The sequence below is a fragment of the Protopterus annectens genome, chromosome 2.part0, assembly GCF_019279795.1.
Source record: "Protopterus annectens isolate FY-2018-M chromosome 2.part0, PAN1.0, whole genome shotgun sequence".
Lineage (NCBI taxonomy): Eukaryota > Metazoa > Chordata > Ceratodontiformes > Protopteridae > Protopterus > Protopterus annectens.
The window spans coordinates 707,522,706-707,538,422 of record NC_056728.1 but is presented as its reverse complement, the minus strand read 5'-3'; the positions used below and the strand labels follow the sequence as shown (position 1 = coordinate 707,538,422).

The following is a 15,717-nucleotide window of genomic DNA, read 5'->3' as shown; positions in this document are numbered from 1 at the left end:
GGATAGTTGGGGTAAAAAGGTTTACACTTCTGCAACCTTGGCAATCAGGGCTTTAAACTGTCAATTTCATATGCTAAAATATCAACAGCATATCATGGGACTGCTTAAACAGAAACTGATGTTAATTTCTAACTGTGTGGAAAACAAAGATTTACAGGATTTATTGCTTTCAGCTGAACAAGTTGGAAAACATACTTTGCAATGTGGTTTTGATTCTTTGGAGGCCTCTTGCAGGGCTGCTGTAACTGGGTCTGTGCTAAGAAGGCATGCTTGGCTCAAAGAGCAAAATCTGCCTGATCATGTTAAAGCAAAATTGTTGGATGCTCCTTTACAACAGGACCGTCTCTTTGGTAATAAGGCTGAAGAAGTTTTAAAAAAGATGGAAGATAAAGCTAAATCTATGCAAACTGTGAAAGATTTCTTACAAGTGCAACCTCCAAGATTTAGTAGGCACTGGCCTACTAAGTACTAGTCCTTTCCAGTTCCTTCGGGAGCACTCAAGTCAAACCCAGACATTCCAAAGGTTCCAGGTTTCATTCACAAGGGACTTTCAGAACAAAACAATGGGGTGCCTCCTCTTCCAAATCTGGAATAAACAAGACACCTCCCTATGGTAAGCGGTCTCAATGACTTCCCTTTACACTTACCAAGCACTTACCTTTTAGCCACCCCTTTTGGGGGAAAACTGGCTCTTCATGCAAGAAACTGGCATCTTATAATCCAAGACAAATGGGTTTTAAATATAGTATCCCAGGGATACCGATTTCATTTCCACACGTTGCCAATTCCAAACGGATGGCCAGACCTGCCCCCAAATCAGTGGGCAGAGGCCCAGAAACAAGTACTTTCCCTCATGAGCATGGATCTATTCAACCAGTACCAGAAGAGGAAAAGGGACAATGTTTCTATTCAAGACTTTTCCTGGTACCCAGAAAAGACAAATCATGGAGTCCAATCCTGGACTTATCTACCCTAAACTCCTTTCTGGGCATTCCAAAATTCAAGATACTAACTCTTCACCAGTTACTTCCTATGCTAGGCAAAGATGCCTGGTTGGCAACTCTAGATTTAAAAGAGGCTTACCTGCATATCCCAATCAGGGAATCTTGCAGAAGATACCTCTGCTTCAAAGCAGGCTACTTGCATTACCAGTTCTCTGCACTGCCCTTTGGCTTATCTACTGCGTCCAGGGTCTTTACAAAGTGCCAGTAATTGCATTTTGCAGGCAAAGAAATATTCAAATATATCCATACCTGGACAATTGTCTAATTCAGGCAGAAAACAAGGACACTCTTCTAAACCATCTGGTGTTTGTAAAAAGGGTTCTGACTTGTCTAGGGTACACAGTAAACAAAAAGAAATCACAACTGGTACCCTCTCAAAAAATTGCATTCCTGGGTGCAAGCTTGAATACAACTGCCCAGATGGCTTTCCTTACGCCAGAGAAGCAAATTCATTTGGTGACTTACTTCAAACAGGTGGCCACAAAAACCCTGCTTTCTGCAAGGCAAATACTGCAAGCCTTGGGGTTCATGGCCTCCTGCATTCTTCTAATTCCATATGCAAGACTGCATATGAGGAAACTTCAGTGGTACTTAAAAAGTCTATGGAGTCATCATTGTCACAGCCTGGAAACAATGATTTCTATCATTCCTTGCCTGCAACTGGAGTTCCTATGGTGGGCAGAGGCCTGCCACCAAAACAAGGGACTGCCATTCACACCACCCCCTGCTGCCCAAACCCTAACTACAGATGCATCAGACTATGCTTGGGGGGCACATCTGGCAGGGAAGTGCATTCAGGGCAAATGGAGCCCAGATCAAAGGCACCTTCATATCAATCAAAAAGAAATGCTAGCTGTACAGAATGCACTGACAGCCTTCAAGGACTACCTTCTTCCAGGACAATTAATGATAAAGACAGACAACACCACGGTTATGTGGCAGGGGGGTACATACTCCTACCCCTTTGCAGACTAGCCATGACATTGTGGAACACGGCCTTGACCTATCAAGTACAACTACAAGCTCAATTCCTGCCAGGAAAGCTGAATACTCTGGCAGACGAACTAAGCAGAAATCTCATGGACCCACACGAATGGAAACTGGAACCACGGATTTTCAACATGTTGACATGCAAATGGGGGAGCCCAGACATAGATCTTTTTGCCTCACTCCAGAACTATCAGTTGGACAAATTTTGCACAAGAACTCATCACAAAAAAGCCTGGAAAGTGAAGGCTCAATCCTTCGGCTGGAAAAAAACTATCAGTCTATGCCTTTCCCCCTCTGCCTCTGCTCTCCAAAGTTCTACTAAAAGTCAAACAGGACAAACCAAAAATGATTTTGATTGCTCCAGACTGGCCTCGCCAACACTGGAACCCACTCCTGTGCAATGTGTCACACCTTTCACCATGGCATCTGCCTCAGACACCTTACTTGCTTGTCTCAGCAGAACAACCAAATTCTGCACATACAGCTCCAAACTTTGAACCTTGCAGTGTGGCTAATCACATAAATTCACCCTTAGCATCCCTCAGCAAACCTGTGATGGATGTCATTTTGGAGACGAGAAGGCTTTGTACTATAAAATAATATGCTGACAAATGGAAAAGATTCTGTGCCTGGAATCAATCTCAAGGGATAAGCACAGCAGTGCCCAACATTCCTCAGATTTTACAATGCTTAACTGAGTTGCTTCACAAGGGCCTGTCTTTTTCTTCCATAAACATCCATGCCTCAGCCATTTCAGCTCATTACAACACATAACCTCCCCTCTTCTCTCATCCTCTGCTAAAGCAGTATCTCAGAGGGGCCAAAAACTTAAGACCACCCAGGAGAGCTCCAACCCCTGCCTGGGACCTCAATTTTGTCTTGGAAAAGCTCACTTTCCCTCCTTTCGAGCCAGCTGCTACTGCAGACTTAAATTTTCTTTCCTGGAAAACAGCTTTCCTTTTAGCAGTCACTTCAGCTAGAAGGATTTCCGAATTACAGGCTCTTATGGCAGTGGAGCCTTTCATCATTTTTCATGTGGACAGGGTATCTCTCAGGACCAATCCATCCTTCATGCCTAAGGTGGTATCCAGTGTGGCTCTTAATCAGACCATTCATTTGCCAACTTTCTTTCCCAATCCACAGAACAAGGGGGACCGAATTCTACATTCATTGGATGTACACAGACAACTTAGATTTTACTTAAGCAGAACAAAATCTCAAAGAAAATCTGAACAACTGCTGGTGGCATTTGCTGCAGGGGCAGAGGGAAAGGCTATTTCAAAGCAAACCATTTCCAAATGGATAAGCCATTGTATTCATTTCTGCTACATGCACTATGGAAAAACTATCCCCAGGGGATCAGATACCATTCCACCAGGGCTGCATCTACTTCTGCAGCCTTTCTCAGAGGTGTTCCTACCAGGGACATTCTAGAAGCTGCTATCTGGAGCTCAGTTCATACGTTCAACAAACATTACCATTTACCACTTTTCTCTAATCCAGAGCTGGCTTTGCCACTGCTGTCCTGCAGGGCCTTGTAGCTGGTCCTAATGCTGTATAATTCCCTCCACCCAACCATTGCTTTGGGAATCTACCCAAATGTAATGACTGCAACAGTGAAACAGGAAGAACATAGTACAGTTGTTTACACTTACCATAAATGTAGATGTTCAAGTGTATTCACTGTTGCAGTCCTGGGTACCCTCCCTCCAGTCCCCTATTTTTCTTTGGCTAAACCTCTACTTTCTTTCACTATGCTTAAAAGCCCTTTTGGTGTATTTGCTTTTGGGATTGGAGGTATATCTTTTGTGTTTTTCATTTTATTTGCTCCCCATTTGGGGGGCACCTGACATCTGGGGCAAGAAAAACTGATGTAATGGCGTCAGCTGCATGTTTTATACCCCTGACGACCTGACGTCATGGAAGAAGGGACAGCAACCGACGCAGGACCCAAGACTTTGTTAATCAGGCTGACTGTGGGCAACCTGCCAGCAGATTACCCAAATGTAATGACTGCAACAGTGAATACACTCGAACCTTTACATTTATGGTAAGTGTACACAACTGTACTTTATAATTACTGGTTAAAGTTAAGTGTTTTATTAGGAAAATATTGATTCTTGTCTCATTTTAAATGTTTTCCTTTTCATATTATTTCTTAATAAAAGTTATAAAATTCTGGATGAGGTTGATGTAGACAGTATTGTAAGTAATTGTGTTTGTTTGATTTGATTAATTGTATTAAAATTTATGAAAATCATTTAACAACAAAAGGTTTATAAGTACTGTTTCAAGGTGCAAACATATAAAGTTGAAGGCTGTATTGGTTTGAAAAGAGGAAAGGGGAAATATGATATGGATGTGTAAGTTAATGAGGGGAATATGATGAGTAATACTAAAAGAGAAAGGGTAGGTCAAGTAGAAGGAAGCATAATAATGAAAGAAATGTAATTTAATCTTCAGGTAAGAATGTGTGTTTTCACTGAGGGGGGGTACCAGAAAGGGTGATAACTAAGACATTTGAGATTTTAATTAGCCTAGGATTCTTGGAGAGTTGGATTTGGGAGTACATTTACTGTAGACTAGCTGCACTACTGCAGTAGGCTAAGTAGACTCACAGTGTCCTGCTGTCAGCTAGTTTTGAGGTTAGTCTAACAAGGACAACACAGTGGAGGAGAACTGAATGAATGACACCTGCACAGAAAGCTTAACAAGCAGGAACATGGACAGAAGTAGTTATAGTGCACATGCATGCAAGGACGTGGGAGATGGCAGAAATAAAAAAAAAGGCAAATTATTAGAACTGTTTGTGTAGGGAAAAGGTAGCTATTTGGTGAGAACAGTAGGGAAGAAGCAGCATAGGAATAAATCTAGAGGAGCTTTAAGAAAATGGACTTAGGGCTTTAAAGGTGCAGAAGGACACAGTAAAAGACAGGCAGCAGTCCGAAGTATGGACAGTGATGCCAGGTAAGATGAAAGCAGTTAGAATGCCAGAAGAAAATAAGGTTGGAAATGGAAGAGAAGGAAGAGAACTGGATTGAGCGAAGAGTGTTGGACAAGATAGAGCAGTATGGAGACACTGAGTGTTCCAAGCACTGGAAGAAGAAAATAGAACATTAATTGAGCAATAAGAATAATCTAGACTCTGAAGAGCTAGAGTGAGTAAGCATAGGTAATTTAACAGAGATGTAGGGAGAAAGGCCTAGCAAGGAGCAGGAAAGCAAAATGCCGATGATTGATTTTACTAAAGGTATCAGCTATGGAGGGAAGGAAAATCCTTATCGTTTTAAGATCAGTACTTGGGCTGACCCTGTACAGAACTGTAGTATGGCTGGGAAGGGAATAACAGCAAGGCATAGTATATATAGAAACAAGTTCCCTATTAGGAGACAGTAAAAGAAAGACCACAGAGAGACAGGAAAATGGCAGTAGGTACAGAGATCTCGGATGGAAGGTTGTCTTCTCTATAAGAGACAGAGGATTGAAACATTCATTTAGCTAGAGACAGGGACTGAGGAACACTGAGAAGTGAGATTATAAGGTAGCAGTTGACTGGAAGTTATATGGCAGAAAAAGAAGTACTTTACTCCGGGGCAAACTCTGTGTTATTCTTTATAGGACAGCCTTGTTTAAAATTGAACTGGAAAGGCTGATTTGTTCAGTTGCGCCATTAAACTAAGGTAGCAGGGGGAAGACAGGATCAGTAGGACCAGAAAGGAAAAAAATGAATAAGAGAAGTAGTAAACAAAAGGAGCACAACTTAAATGGGTGGGGTTCGTGGGGCTTGAAATTACTTCTTTGCAGTGTTTAAGGAACCTTGGCAAAATCAGGTGAGTTGTACTTGGCTTTTGAAAAGTAAAATAGACCTATCAGAAGTAACAGAAAAATGGGGAAATGAGAAGTGAGAATAAGTTACAGTACTCCCTGGTTCATAAGCTGTGTGAGAAAAGCCGAGATGATGGATCAAGTTAGGGAGTGACCGGCTGTATAAAAGAGAGGATGTCGAAGCCGAGTTAGGTGGGATTAAACATGAAGAAAACGGATATTCCTTATTCTGAAGGGGTGTGCTAATGTACAGATAAATCCAAATTAAAAACAAAATTCACTTTAGCAGGGGAGTAAGTCCTCTTCCCCCAAGAAAAAAAGTGACAGTTGTCATTTTCTGACTCAGTAGCAGAACAAATTAATAACTTAGTATTTTTAATGGTGTCAGACTTTAACAACAACAGGCATTTTTTTCTGATTTGGGCATCAGTGCAGTTGCCTTTCAAAAACTACACTACTACTGGTATTTCTGCTGCCTCAGCCTCCCTGTGTCAGTGTTTTAGTGTGCATCTGTAATAGTGTATGTTACTATGATTTAAGTATAGCAGCTACAAAATATAAGATACTATCCTACCTAGACAAAGGCAAAAATAAATGGGGGGACAGAAGCCCAAAATCAGAGACAGTTTTTAAATATTGCTCTTATAAACTTAGAAAGTTGATCGAATAAGAGGTTTTGCATTAACATGCATTTTCTGTGGGATATAAACTTTAAAACTCAGATGTCTGTCATCATGTAGTGACTTCACTTTTCAGTGATTTGCCTGAAAACCACACATTTTATGAGGAACAGACCTAAAATATAAGGCAAAATGTGGACAGTTGAGAGTTAGCAGTCTTTCCATTGTTTACCTCAGCTCTATACTTTTACTGATTTCTTTCTCGGTATGAGACGCTTGTGAATTGCTTTTGCAGTCTTTGACTTGTGCTTTTCTTGCCATGATGCCTAGTAGTAGTTATTGAACATTGTGCTCCAGAAGGAATAGGTTTCTTAACTATAAATACAGTGAATAGATAAAAAGACTAATGATTTTACCAAGGAATGAAGCTGTTTTCTGACTTGTCCAAGTGATAGTCGCAAACTGCAGGGATTACAGAGGAGTGACTGCAATATTTTACACCCATTGAGTGAGGAAATTGGAGTCAGACATATAAGAGTAATCTTTCTAAAATATGTTTCATGTATTAAATAAGAGAAGATATTTTTCACTGCCCTATCAACTCTGTTTTACATTGTGTTTGTATATATAATGTGTGTGTGTGTGAGGTCACGCGTGCATATATATGTATACACATACACGTATCTGAATGTGTGTGTGTGTGTGTATAAAATGGTAAATCTTTAAACAAAAGTTACTGATACCTCATTTTCTAAACCATAATAACAAATACAAATAATATTGTCCAGTGCAGACTATTTTAGTCAGGACAATGCTGAACCTTTCAGAGGCACTGAGGCCCATTCTTTGTTGTTTTAAATCTCAGAACACATTTGGGAAGTCTGGTATTGCCCATTACGGCTTTTTTATTTTTGTGTAATAGATGAATGATAAGATCAGAGTGGGACATGCTAGCTGAGTGTTGGTCATACCTGTCAACCTCTAAGAAATCTAGACAAAGCCAGAAATAATGGGGGGACAAAGGCCAAAAGTGACTAACAATTTTTAGATTTTGCTCTTACAAACTTAGAAAGTTGATAGAATAACAGGTTTTGCATTGACATACATTTTCTGAAGGTATGAAGTCTACAACTCAAATATCTGTCATTATTTTCTGAGTCCATTCCTCAATGATTTGTTGATGATTTGCCAGAAAACCACAATTTTATGAGAAACAGACTACAAATATGAAGCAAAAATGAGGACATTCTGCAGAAATCTGTACAGTTGAGAGGTATATGTTGGATATATGATGTGCACCTGCAGCCAGACAGGATGATGAGAACCTAAAGAAAGGTAAAGCTCATGCGGAAGGAAAAGAATGATGTTTTGGAGACCAGAGTACCCAGGAAAAGGACTGGAGCATTCCAGCATGCGGGGTAGAAAAGGGTTAACGGAGTAGTGGTACTGCTAGACTGGAATGGATTTGAGCAACATATCCAGGAAAACATTAGAAAAAAAATCAGGTTACTTGATCCATTATTAAATATAGCAGGGAGAATCAAGGATGTAGATATTAACATACTTTTGCCATGAATTGATGCCACAGTGTAGTTTGCTTTAAAGGGATGGGGGAAATAGGTCCAAATATTAAATCATATGTACATTACTATAAGGCATGCTGTGTGTAGCAGTATTGTGAGATTTAAGAGTGCAACACGTGGTGTGACTGATAAGTTTGGGACACTGCTATCATGTCATTTTTGATTTTGTCAGAATTTCGCTGAAACCGGTAAGTTCACAGGTGGTCTTTCAAGCAGCCATTCCTTTTGTTTCCAATTTTCCCAGTGGCATAGAGTAAACTTACTTGATTTATATTTCTCTTTATCCAAAACAGGTGGATAAATATCTGAAAGAAATAATCCAAGATTTGATAAATAACTTGACATCCAATCTATGGAGAGTCCGTGAATCTAGGTAAGCTTTTATCTTTTTATACTGACTAACTGAAATATTGTGGTGGTCATCTTAAAGTGTATTCTGTCTTTACTGTTAATATATATTTTGTTTATTTTTAGTATGGTTTTAGAAGTATTTTCCTTATGGAGTCTCACTTCATATTTACTGTAGTGGGATCTGTTGCGTCATTCTAGAAACTGCACAACACATTTTGTGTAGCATTATTCAGATACTGTATTTCTGTTAGGATGGCCTTCGTCATTAGGTTGTACATTTGGGATGATAGCTGTTCAGGCAGAAGCCACACATCAGAAGTTTTTCTGGATGTGATCCACCTGCAGTAACTTTATTTTTCATTTCTGTGTCTTCAGAGTGAGTAATTGGGTCTCTGACATAGCGGCAAATAGAAAATTGGTACCTTAATGTTGCACAGTCACAGGCACAGGATGCAGTAATGAGCTGTGGCTTGACCTAAGGCCTTTCTACAGTAGGGAGAACAGTATGTGAAAGAATAGGAGAGTAGCTGTCTAGGTAACTGAAATTTCCTCATACAACAGAATGGGATATTAAATGTGATGGTGCTTGTTTTCACTTTGAAGACTGGAAATGAACCGAGACTGCAAGTGGACAAGAGATTAAATTATCTTGAGCATCCTTAGGAAAACTTTTCTTGGGGATGTCTAGGAAAAGTGAATCGGACTTAAGATTGGAACACAGTTGGTAAACCACATCTCTACCCATTCCCAATCGTTGACATCATCCAGATGAAGATGGTATAAAATGCCAGTATATCAGAGGAGCTCAAGGCCCCTTCTCCAAATATTGGGATTTCTAGGTGATGAAGGGATTAGATGGCAGAAGAGTCTCTGAGCTGCTGATTGTCCCCTGTGGGGAGCAGCTTGTCAAAGCAAAGGATAAAAGACAAGCTGATTAGAATGATTCTCCCATTTTTCTTTGAGTTTATATTTCAAAGTTTCATCTGGTTAAAACACATTAGTCAAAGTATCAGCTTGACAAAATTACAAGTAAAGCATTTTTTTTTTTTGTAGGTGGGTAAGATCTGTTGCTTTCCCACAACTGTTTATTTACATGCACTAGCCATGAAAAAAAAGAGAAAGGTCTGCACAAGCGGAATTACTGCCGGCTCACAAGCAGGTGCCACAATAGTGGTGATTTCCTTCAAGGAAGAGATCTTGGGTGTTTGACATCCGAGTGTAGAACTCTACAAGTTTAAACCTCGATCTGTTGTCACTCAGTCAAGTGTACAGTAATGAACTAAAACAACTCCCCACTTTTCAACAGTAAGGGAGTTCCAGATGACCTTGGGGTAGGATGGCAACAAGTAACACAAGCTGTGCGTTATGAGTGAAGTAAGGATTAAGAAGTAGAATGTCAGATGACCTTCTTCCCCTTACAAGAGGACTTCTGTGTGATGTTTGAATATAATGCTGATCATTAGGCAAGCATGGTTTGTGCCTGTATATGAGATTTTATTTCAACTTTACCCAATTCCCATTAAGTGAAAGGTGAAGAACTGTCAGTACCCCAAAAAGTGTCCATTTGTAGTGCTTAAGTAGCATAAGAAATGCCCATCTCATAAAGGATAGAAGTTTCTAGTCTTCACCCCATTACTATACTGTGATCCATAACTGTACCAGTCCTTGAACAGCAGCTGATCTGCAGGACCTTAATGAGCTGCCTTCAGCCAATGAGAGCAGGAGACTAAACTTTATATTAACTGCAGCAGTCCTAGGTTTGCATGCCTCAGACTACACTGTGCAACTTACCTGTTACTGGGGCAGGCTACTGTGCAATTAGGTCCTTCTCAATGCTCTTACACAGTCAAAGTCCTGGAAGCAGTTTATAACAACATTTCATGTCTCAGAGGATGTCTTTAGACAAGTTGTGTGTTTTGTGTATGATGTACCTGACTTGGATATTTTACCATGGCATTCAGGGCTGTCCTATATTTGCTCTGCTTGGTTACAGTCATAAGTGAGATGTAGTTCAAGATGTTGAATTCTCCCTTTTTATGCCCTTAAGTCTTCAATAACCATGTCCAGCAGCTCATCTCAAAATGGAGAGGGTGGAGGTACTAGATACAAGATGTCAGGTGCAACCACTGCATAGGCCCTTTGTGAGACAAGAACTATTCCCTTCAAAAGTCAGGTCATTCCAAGCCTTAATCACAGCAAGTTAGGAAGCCCTTTGTACAGTACAAATCATATGGAATGCTGACAGTCTTTTTTTTTTACCCTGTTGCACATGGGATTGATTTTGCATCTTGAACATTTAGGATATTTATTCCAACTCGTAAGTTTCTTTTCTTTGTCCTGATGAGTCAGAGATGCCAATTCAGGCCCTTTCCCTTTGACTTGTCTTTTGTGTCATGTCTCCTTACAAAGTGTTTAAGCATGATGCCATGCTGCTCATCAAGAGTCTACATATTTCTTTAAATGGACATTTGGCTGTTTTCAGGCATTTCCTTAGAGCAACTGGTAAAGCACAAGTACAAAACTGTACAATTCTCCATCCTGTCACGATTGCTCATCTATCATTGAAAAAAGATTTGCTTAAACCCTTAACTGGAATGTTTTTTTCATCTGGAACAAGGGCTATATTTATTTTTGCTAAGTTAGCTGTGGCCAGGATCTGATATTATGAATAGCTGTCCTTATTCCTAGTCCTTTACTTTACCCTGCAGACTGTTGAGGCTGTAGGTTGGAATACCAGATTAGCACTTCAAGGATTCCACTGTCTTTTTTTCAGCATTTAATCTAGGTATGACAAACAGAAAGCTTGAGGAGCATAATAGTAATGATCATTTATCAGAAATCGGGAGATTTGTTAATACAAATGTCTTGTACAACCGTATTCATGATACTGATGATGAACATTCCTTTAAATTTAAACTTTAAAAGAATTTCAAAACAAGCCCCATCATTCAAGAGATAAGAAATGCTCAAAAATAACATTATATAATAAATATACTCATTTCATAAGTGATTTTGTTCACTAAGGAACCAATAACATAGCTTCTTATGGAATGTGTAAGTATTTCAACTGTAAGTTTTGTAAGTATATTAAGAATGGAAGCAAAGATTTAATCGGCTTGCCCACCGTATTCTTCCAGCTATAAGTGAGACCAGTATTGCACAGCTGAAAGGAAGTAGAATAATTTAACTCCACACACCTCCGACCAAGTACTTCAACTGAGACAGTACATGTGGATGTCACATGTGACAAGAAATACTTCTTTGAGAAAACTTATACCTGGAGTAAGGGTTCTACATTAAATAATTATACAAGATCAAGTAATGTGTGCTCTGTAGTGTTTAGTACAGGCACAGAGTCCTGTGTTTGCTTTCAGAATTTCAAGCCTTTTAATTCCTGCCACATCCCATATGAGCATCCATTCTTCTTCCCTTCAAGTGAACTGTAGAGATACATATCTACTCTGTTGTGCACAGTGTTTTTTGTAAAGCAGTTTCTTTGTATTAGAAGAAACCTGTATAGCAGTTACCCATGTGATAACTCGCAGCTTTTGTGTTTTTCACTCTGAGCACATGCACAGTGAATATCTCTTGCTGCCGTGGGAGCTGTTGCCCACTATGGTCCCTTCCCACCCCTGATTCCATTACATTTATAGAACCTGATCTCCACCTGTCTCCCACCCCTGTTAAAGGTGTACACATAACTATAGACATTTCCCAGTCACATTTTCTTCACGTCTGTAATAATCCACCTAATCAGATCATAAGCTTAGCTTTTCTCTTTTTCTTTTCTTTACCCTCTTGCTTCATTCCAATACAGCATCATACTTTTTTCTTTTAAACAGCCACCCACTATTATTCTCAATCTGCTCCCTAGTTTTAACAATTATTTTTTTCATCTTATCCTCATATTACCTCTTTCTAACAATTCCCTATTTTTTAATGTGTGGGTGTGCATGGGTTTACTTCTAATAATAGAAAGCTCACTTACCCGAAACTCAGTTTACCGAGATGACAACACCGAGCTGCAAATTTACCGATCACACTATGGAATATTTTAACATAGAACATATGCACTTGGCCAACATGGGGAAATTTGCCCCTTTTCCCACTGTAGTGCAACCCCTGAGTTGGTATATTTAGTTTGGGGGGGGATTAGCCCCCCCCCAACCTAGGTGGGTTTGACATACTGCGGTGTGTTTCTTCATTCAGTGTTTTCCAACTGCATACTTTCCCTGTTAAAAAATTTGGTAGTGTGATCGGTAAATTAACAGTCCGTTGTCGTCGTCTCAGTAAATTCAGTTTTGGATACGTGGTCTTTTAATTATTATTAGACGACTGTTACTTATGTCCTTCAATTTCATCCTTAATTTCTCATATCTGCATTGCAACTATGCAATGCATTTTTATTATTGTCCCTCACAACTGCTGCCTACCTTACATCTTACCAGCACCTTTTATTATATAAAACTCTCCATACCTGCTCCAGTCATTTCCAAAGCACTACACATCTCCAGCTATTAATAGGCCCTAGATGTTCATCGTGTTTCACTGTTGCAGTCCTAACAAATGGGTTATCTGGCTTCCGGTAGCCCTCGGCCTGGATACCAAAGGTAAGTAAAAATTACGTCGGCTGCCATCAGCTGTAAAGGATGTCAGGGCATCTGATGCAAAAGGAGGCAGGCAATGTCACTTCCTCAGTCTTCCTCGCGGAGCCCGAAGCAGAAGCTTTTCATGCACGAGTGCCAGTTGGCAGTTTACCTTTTTTGGTTTCCGATTACAAAGAGTTGAAGTCTACTGCAGCTCAGTACCCCATTGGGGATCCTCTTATCCTGCCTTAACGAATGTTAGAAAAAGTTAATAATTGCCTTACCTGTGGAAAGCAGATTCCCCATAGAGATTTTCATTCCTATTGCATTATCTGTTTAGGCCTTGATCACGACGTTCCCAATTGTAGTCTTTTTGCCTCCTTTAATCCGTGTACTATATGTCGCTGAGCTAAAATTTTGGCTAAGCATTTTGGAGTTTGGCCTAAGTTTGCTGGTATGGCATCTGCCTGTTTTCAGGCTTCGGATATTCTGAAAAAGTGTAAGGACAAGGACCGAGACAGGCCTCAGAAAACTAAGTCCTCAGATGAGGTTAAGTTGGTCATCAGTCAGGCGGGAGCCAGTGAGATCCTTTCGCAGTCCCTGCAGTTTGCAGATGTACAACCGCAAGCCTTGATTGAGTCCGAGTCCCTTAGGACTTCAGCTTCCAGTTTGTCTTCCGACCTGCCACTGGTCACCTCTTCTGCTGGAGCCGGTACTGCTAAGCTGACTCCGGGAACTGAGGCCTCAGCTTTACGCGCCAGCAGCAAACTTCTTTCTTCCACTCCTGCTGTTCCTTCCGCAATTGCCAGGCCTCCCGAGTCCTTCAGGCTTGCAGGTAAGCCTTCCATTCATAAGCCTGTGAAAAGGCAGGCTCCAATTCCTTCTGGTTCCCCTCAATCCCAAATGGTTAAAATGGCTAATGATTTGTTAACTCTTATTAGGGGTTTTCAGCCTCATCCTCCTAAAAGGAGTAGGGATGTTTCTCCTGAGGTTTTGTCCTGTTCAGGATCAGATTTTTCCAGCATTTCTGCTGATGAAAAGGAATTTTCTCAGGCTTTTTCTCCCTTTGAGGATTCAGATGCAGAAGAGTCCATTCCTTCAGCCTGTCCTCCAGAGGATTTCTCTTTTGGTGACACTTTAAATGCCCTTAGGGAACATTTTAAATGGGAAAGCCAGGATTATCCCCAATCTAAGAAATGGATTAGGGAGCTTCTGGATCTACCTCAGAATAAGCCTCTGGCTATTCCCCTTGTGTTAGAAGTTGTTGACTAGGTTTTTCTGGAAAATTCCTTGTCTCCAAACTCAGTCCCCCCCCCCCCCCAAGAAACCTAACAGGTACTACAGAGAACCCATTGATGGATCCAGAGGTTATTTCTCAGGGCCCTAAAGGAGTTAAGGCCACTTTTACCAGGAATCCTGTTCCTTCAGACACGAATCTAGGAACCTTGATGGGTGGGGCAAGAAAGTTTATACCTCTACCACCCTGGCTATTAGGGCTACCAATTGCCTTTTTCATATGCTGAAGTACCAACAGCACACCTTGGAGGCTATTAAGTCTAAGATTGCAAGTGTACCTCTTTTGGCAGAGAGTAAAGACATGCAGGATTTGTTGAATTCAGCCACTCTGGTAATAAGCATTCTTTGCATTGTGGTTTTGACATCCTTGAGGCCTCCAGTAGGGCTACGGCTACTGGATCTGTTATTAGGAGGCACGCTTGGCTCAGAAAACAGCCTCTTCTAGAACCTGTCAAGGCTAAACTTTTGGATGTACCTTTACATAAAGACAATCTTTTTGGCAGCAAAGCTGAAGAGGTGCTCAAGAAGATGGAGGATCAGGCCAAGACCATGCAAACTGTTAAATATTTTCTGCAAGTTCAACCCCCTTGCTTTAGCAGGAATTACCCTTCCATGAGTTGGACCTTTCCTGATACCAGCAGACAGAACTGTTCCAGGGTAAGGGCTTACAAATCTGCTAGGGGGCAGACAGCTACCCTTCAAAAGTCTAGGCGGTGGCAGGCTTCTACTTCTAAGGCAGGAAGCTTCAAGCCTGCATCTCAGTCAAAACACTCTCAATGACCTTTTACAACTTCTGCCTGTTGCTTGCCTGGAGAGTCCTTTAGGGGGAAGGTTGGCCCTTTTTTCAGATGTCTGGGCCTCTGTCACAAACGACAAACGGGTGCTCAGAATGGTGTCCCTGGGGCACAAGTTTTCTTTCTGCACCTATCCAGCTCCCAAGGGATTCTCAGATGTTTCTCCAAACCAAAAGGCAGAAGTAGAAAAACAAATTTTGGCTTTGTTTCATCTGGGACCAATAGAAACAGATCCTGCTCACCAGGTAGGCCAGGGCTTTTATTCCAGGCTTTTCCTAGTTCCAAAAAAAGAAGGCAGCTGGCATCCTATCCTAGATCTTTCCATTCTGAACTCTTTTCTAGTGATTCCAAAGTTCAAAATACTCACTTTGCATCAGTTGCTACCAATGCTAGAAAAGGATTCCTGGCTGGTAACCTTGGATCTCAGAGGCTTATCTGCACATCCCTATCAGGCAAAGTTGCAGGCAGTATCTTCGTTTCAGAGTGGGCAAGCAACATTATCAATTCTCTGCACTGCACTTTGGCTTATGTACTGCTCCCAGAGTCTTCACAAAGTGCTTGGCCCCAGTCATTGCTTTTTGCAGGCAGAAGAAACTTCAGATTTACCCATACTTGGACGACTGTCTGATTCAAGCAAGTTCTCAGGAGCGGCTACTAAAGAATCTGGA

At 40.9% G+C, this 15,717-nt stretch overlaps 1 protein-coding gene across 1 annotated transcript in view; it reads left to right on the top strand.

Moving 5' to 3' along the window:
- The window catches only part of ECPAS (Ecm29 proteasome adaptor and scaffold), a 2,158,898-nt gene that overhangs the window by 1,345,718 nt on the left and 797,463 nt on the right, over positions 1-15,717 (top strand). Inside the window, exon 31 of the mRNA XM_044061033.1 lies at positions 8,316-8,395. Within this exon, the coding sequence (XP_043916968.1) occupies positions 8,316-8,395 (80 nt within the window). The remainder of the gene's footprint in view (positions 1-8,315; positions 8,396-15,717) is intronic.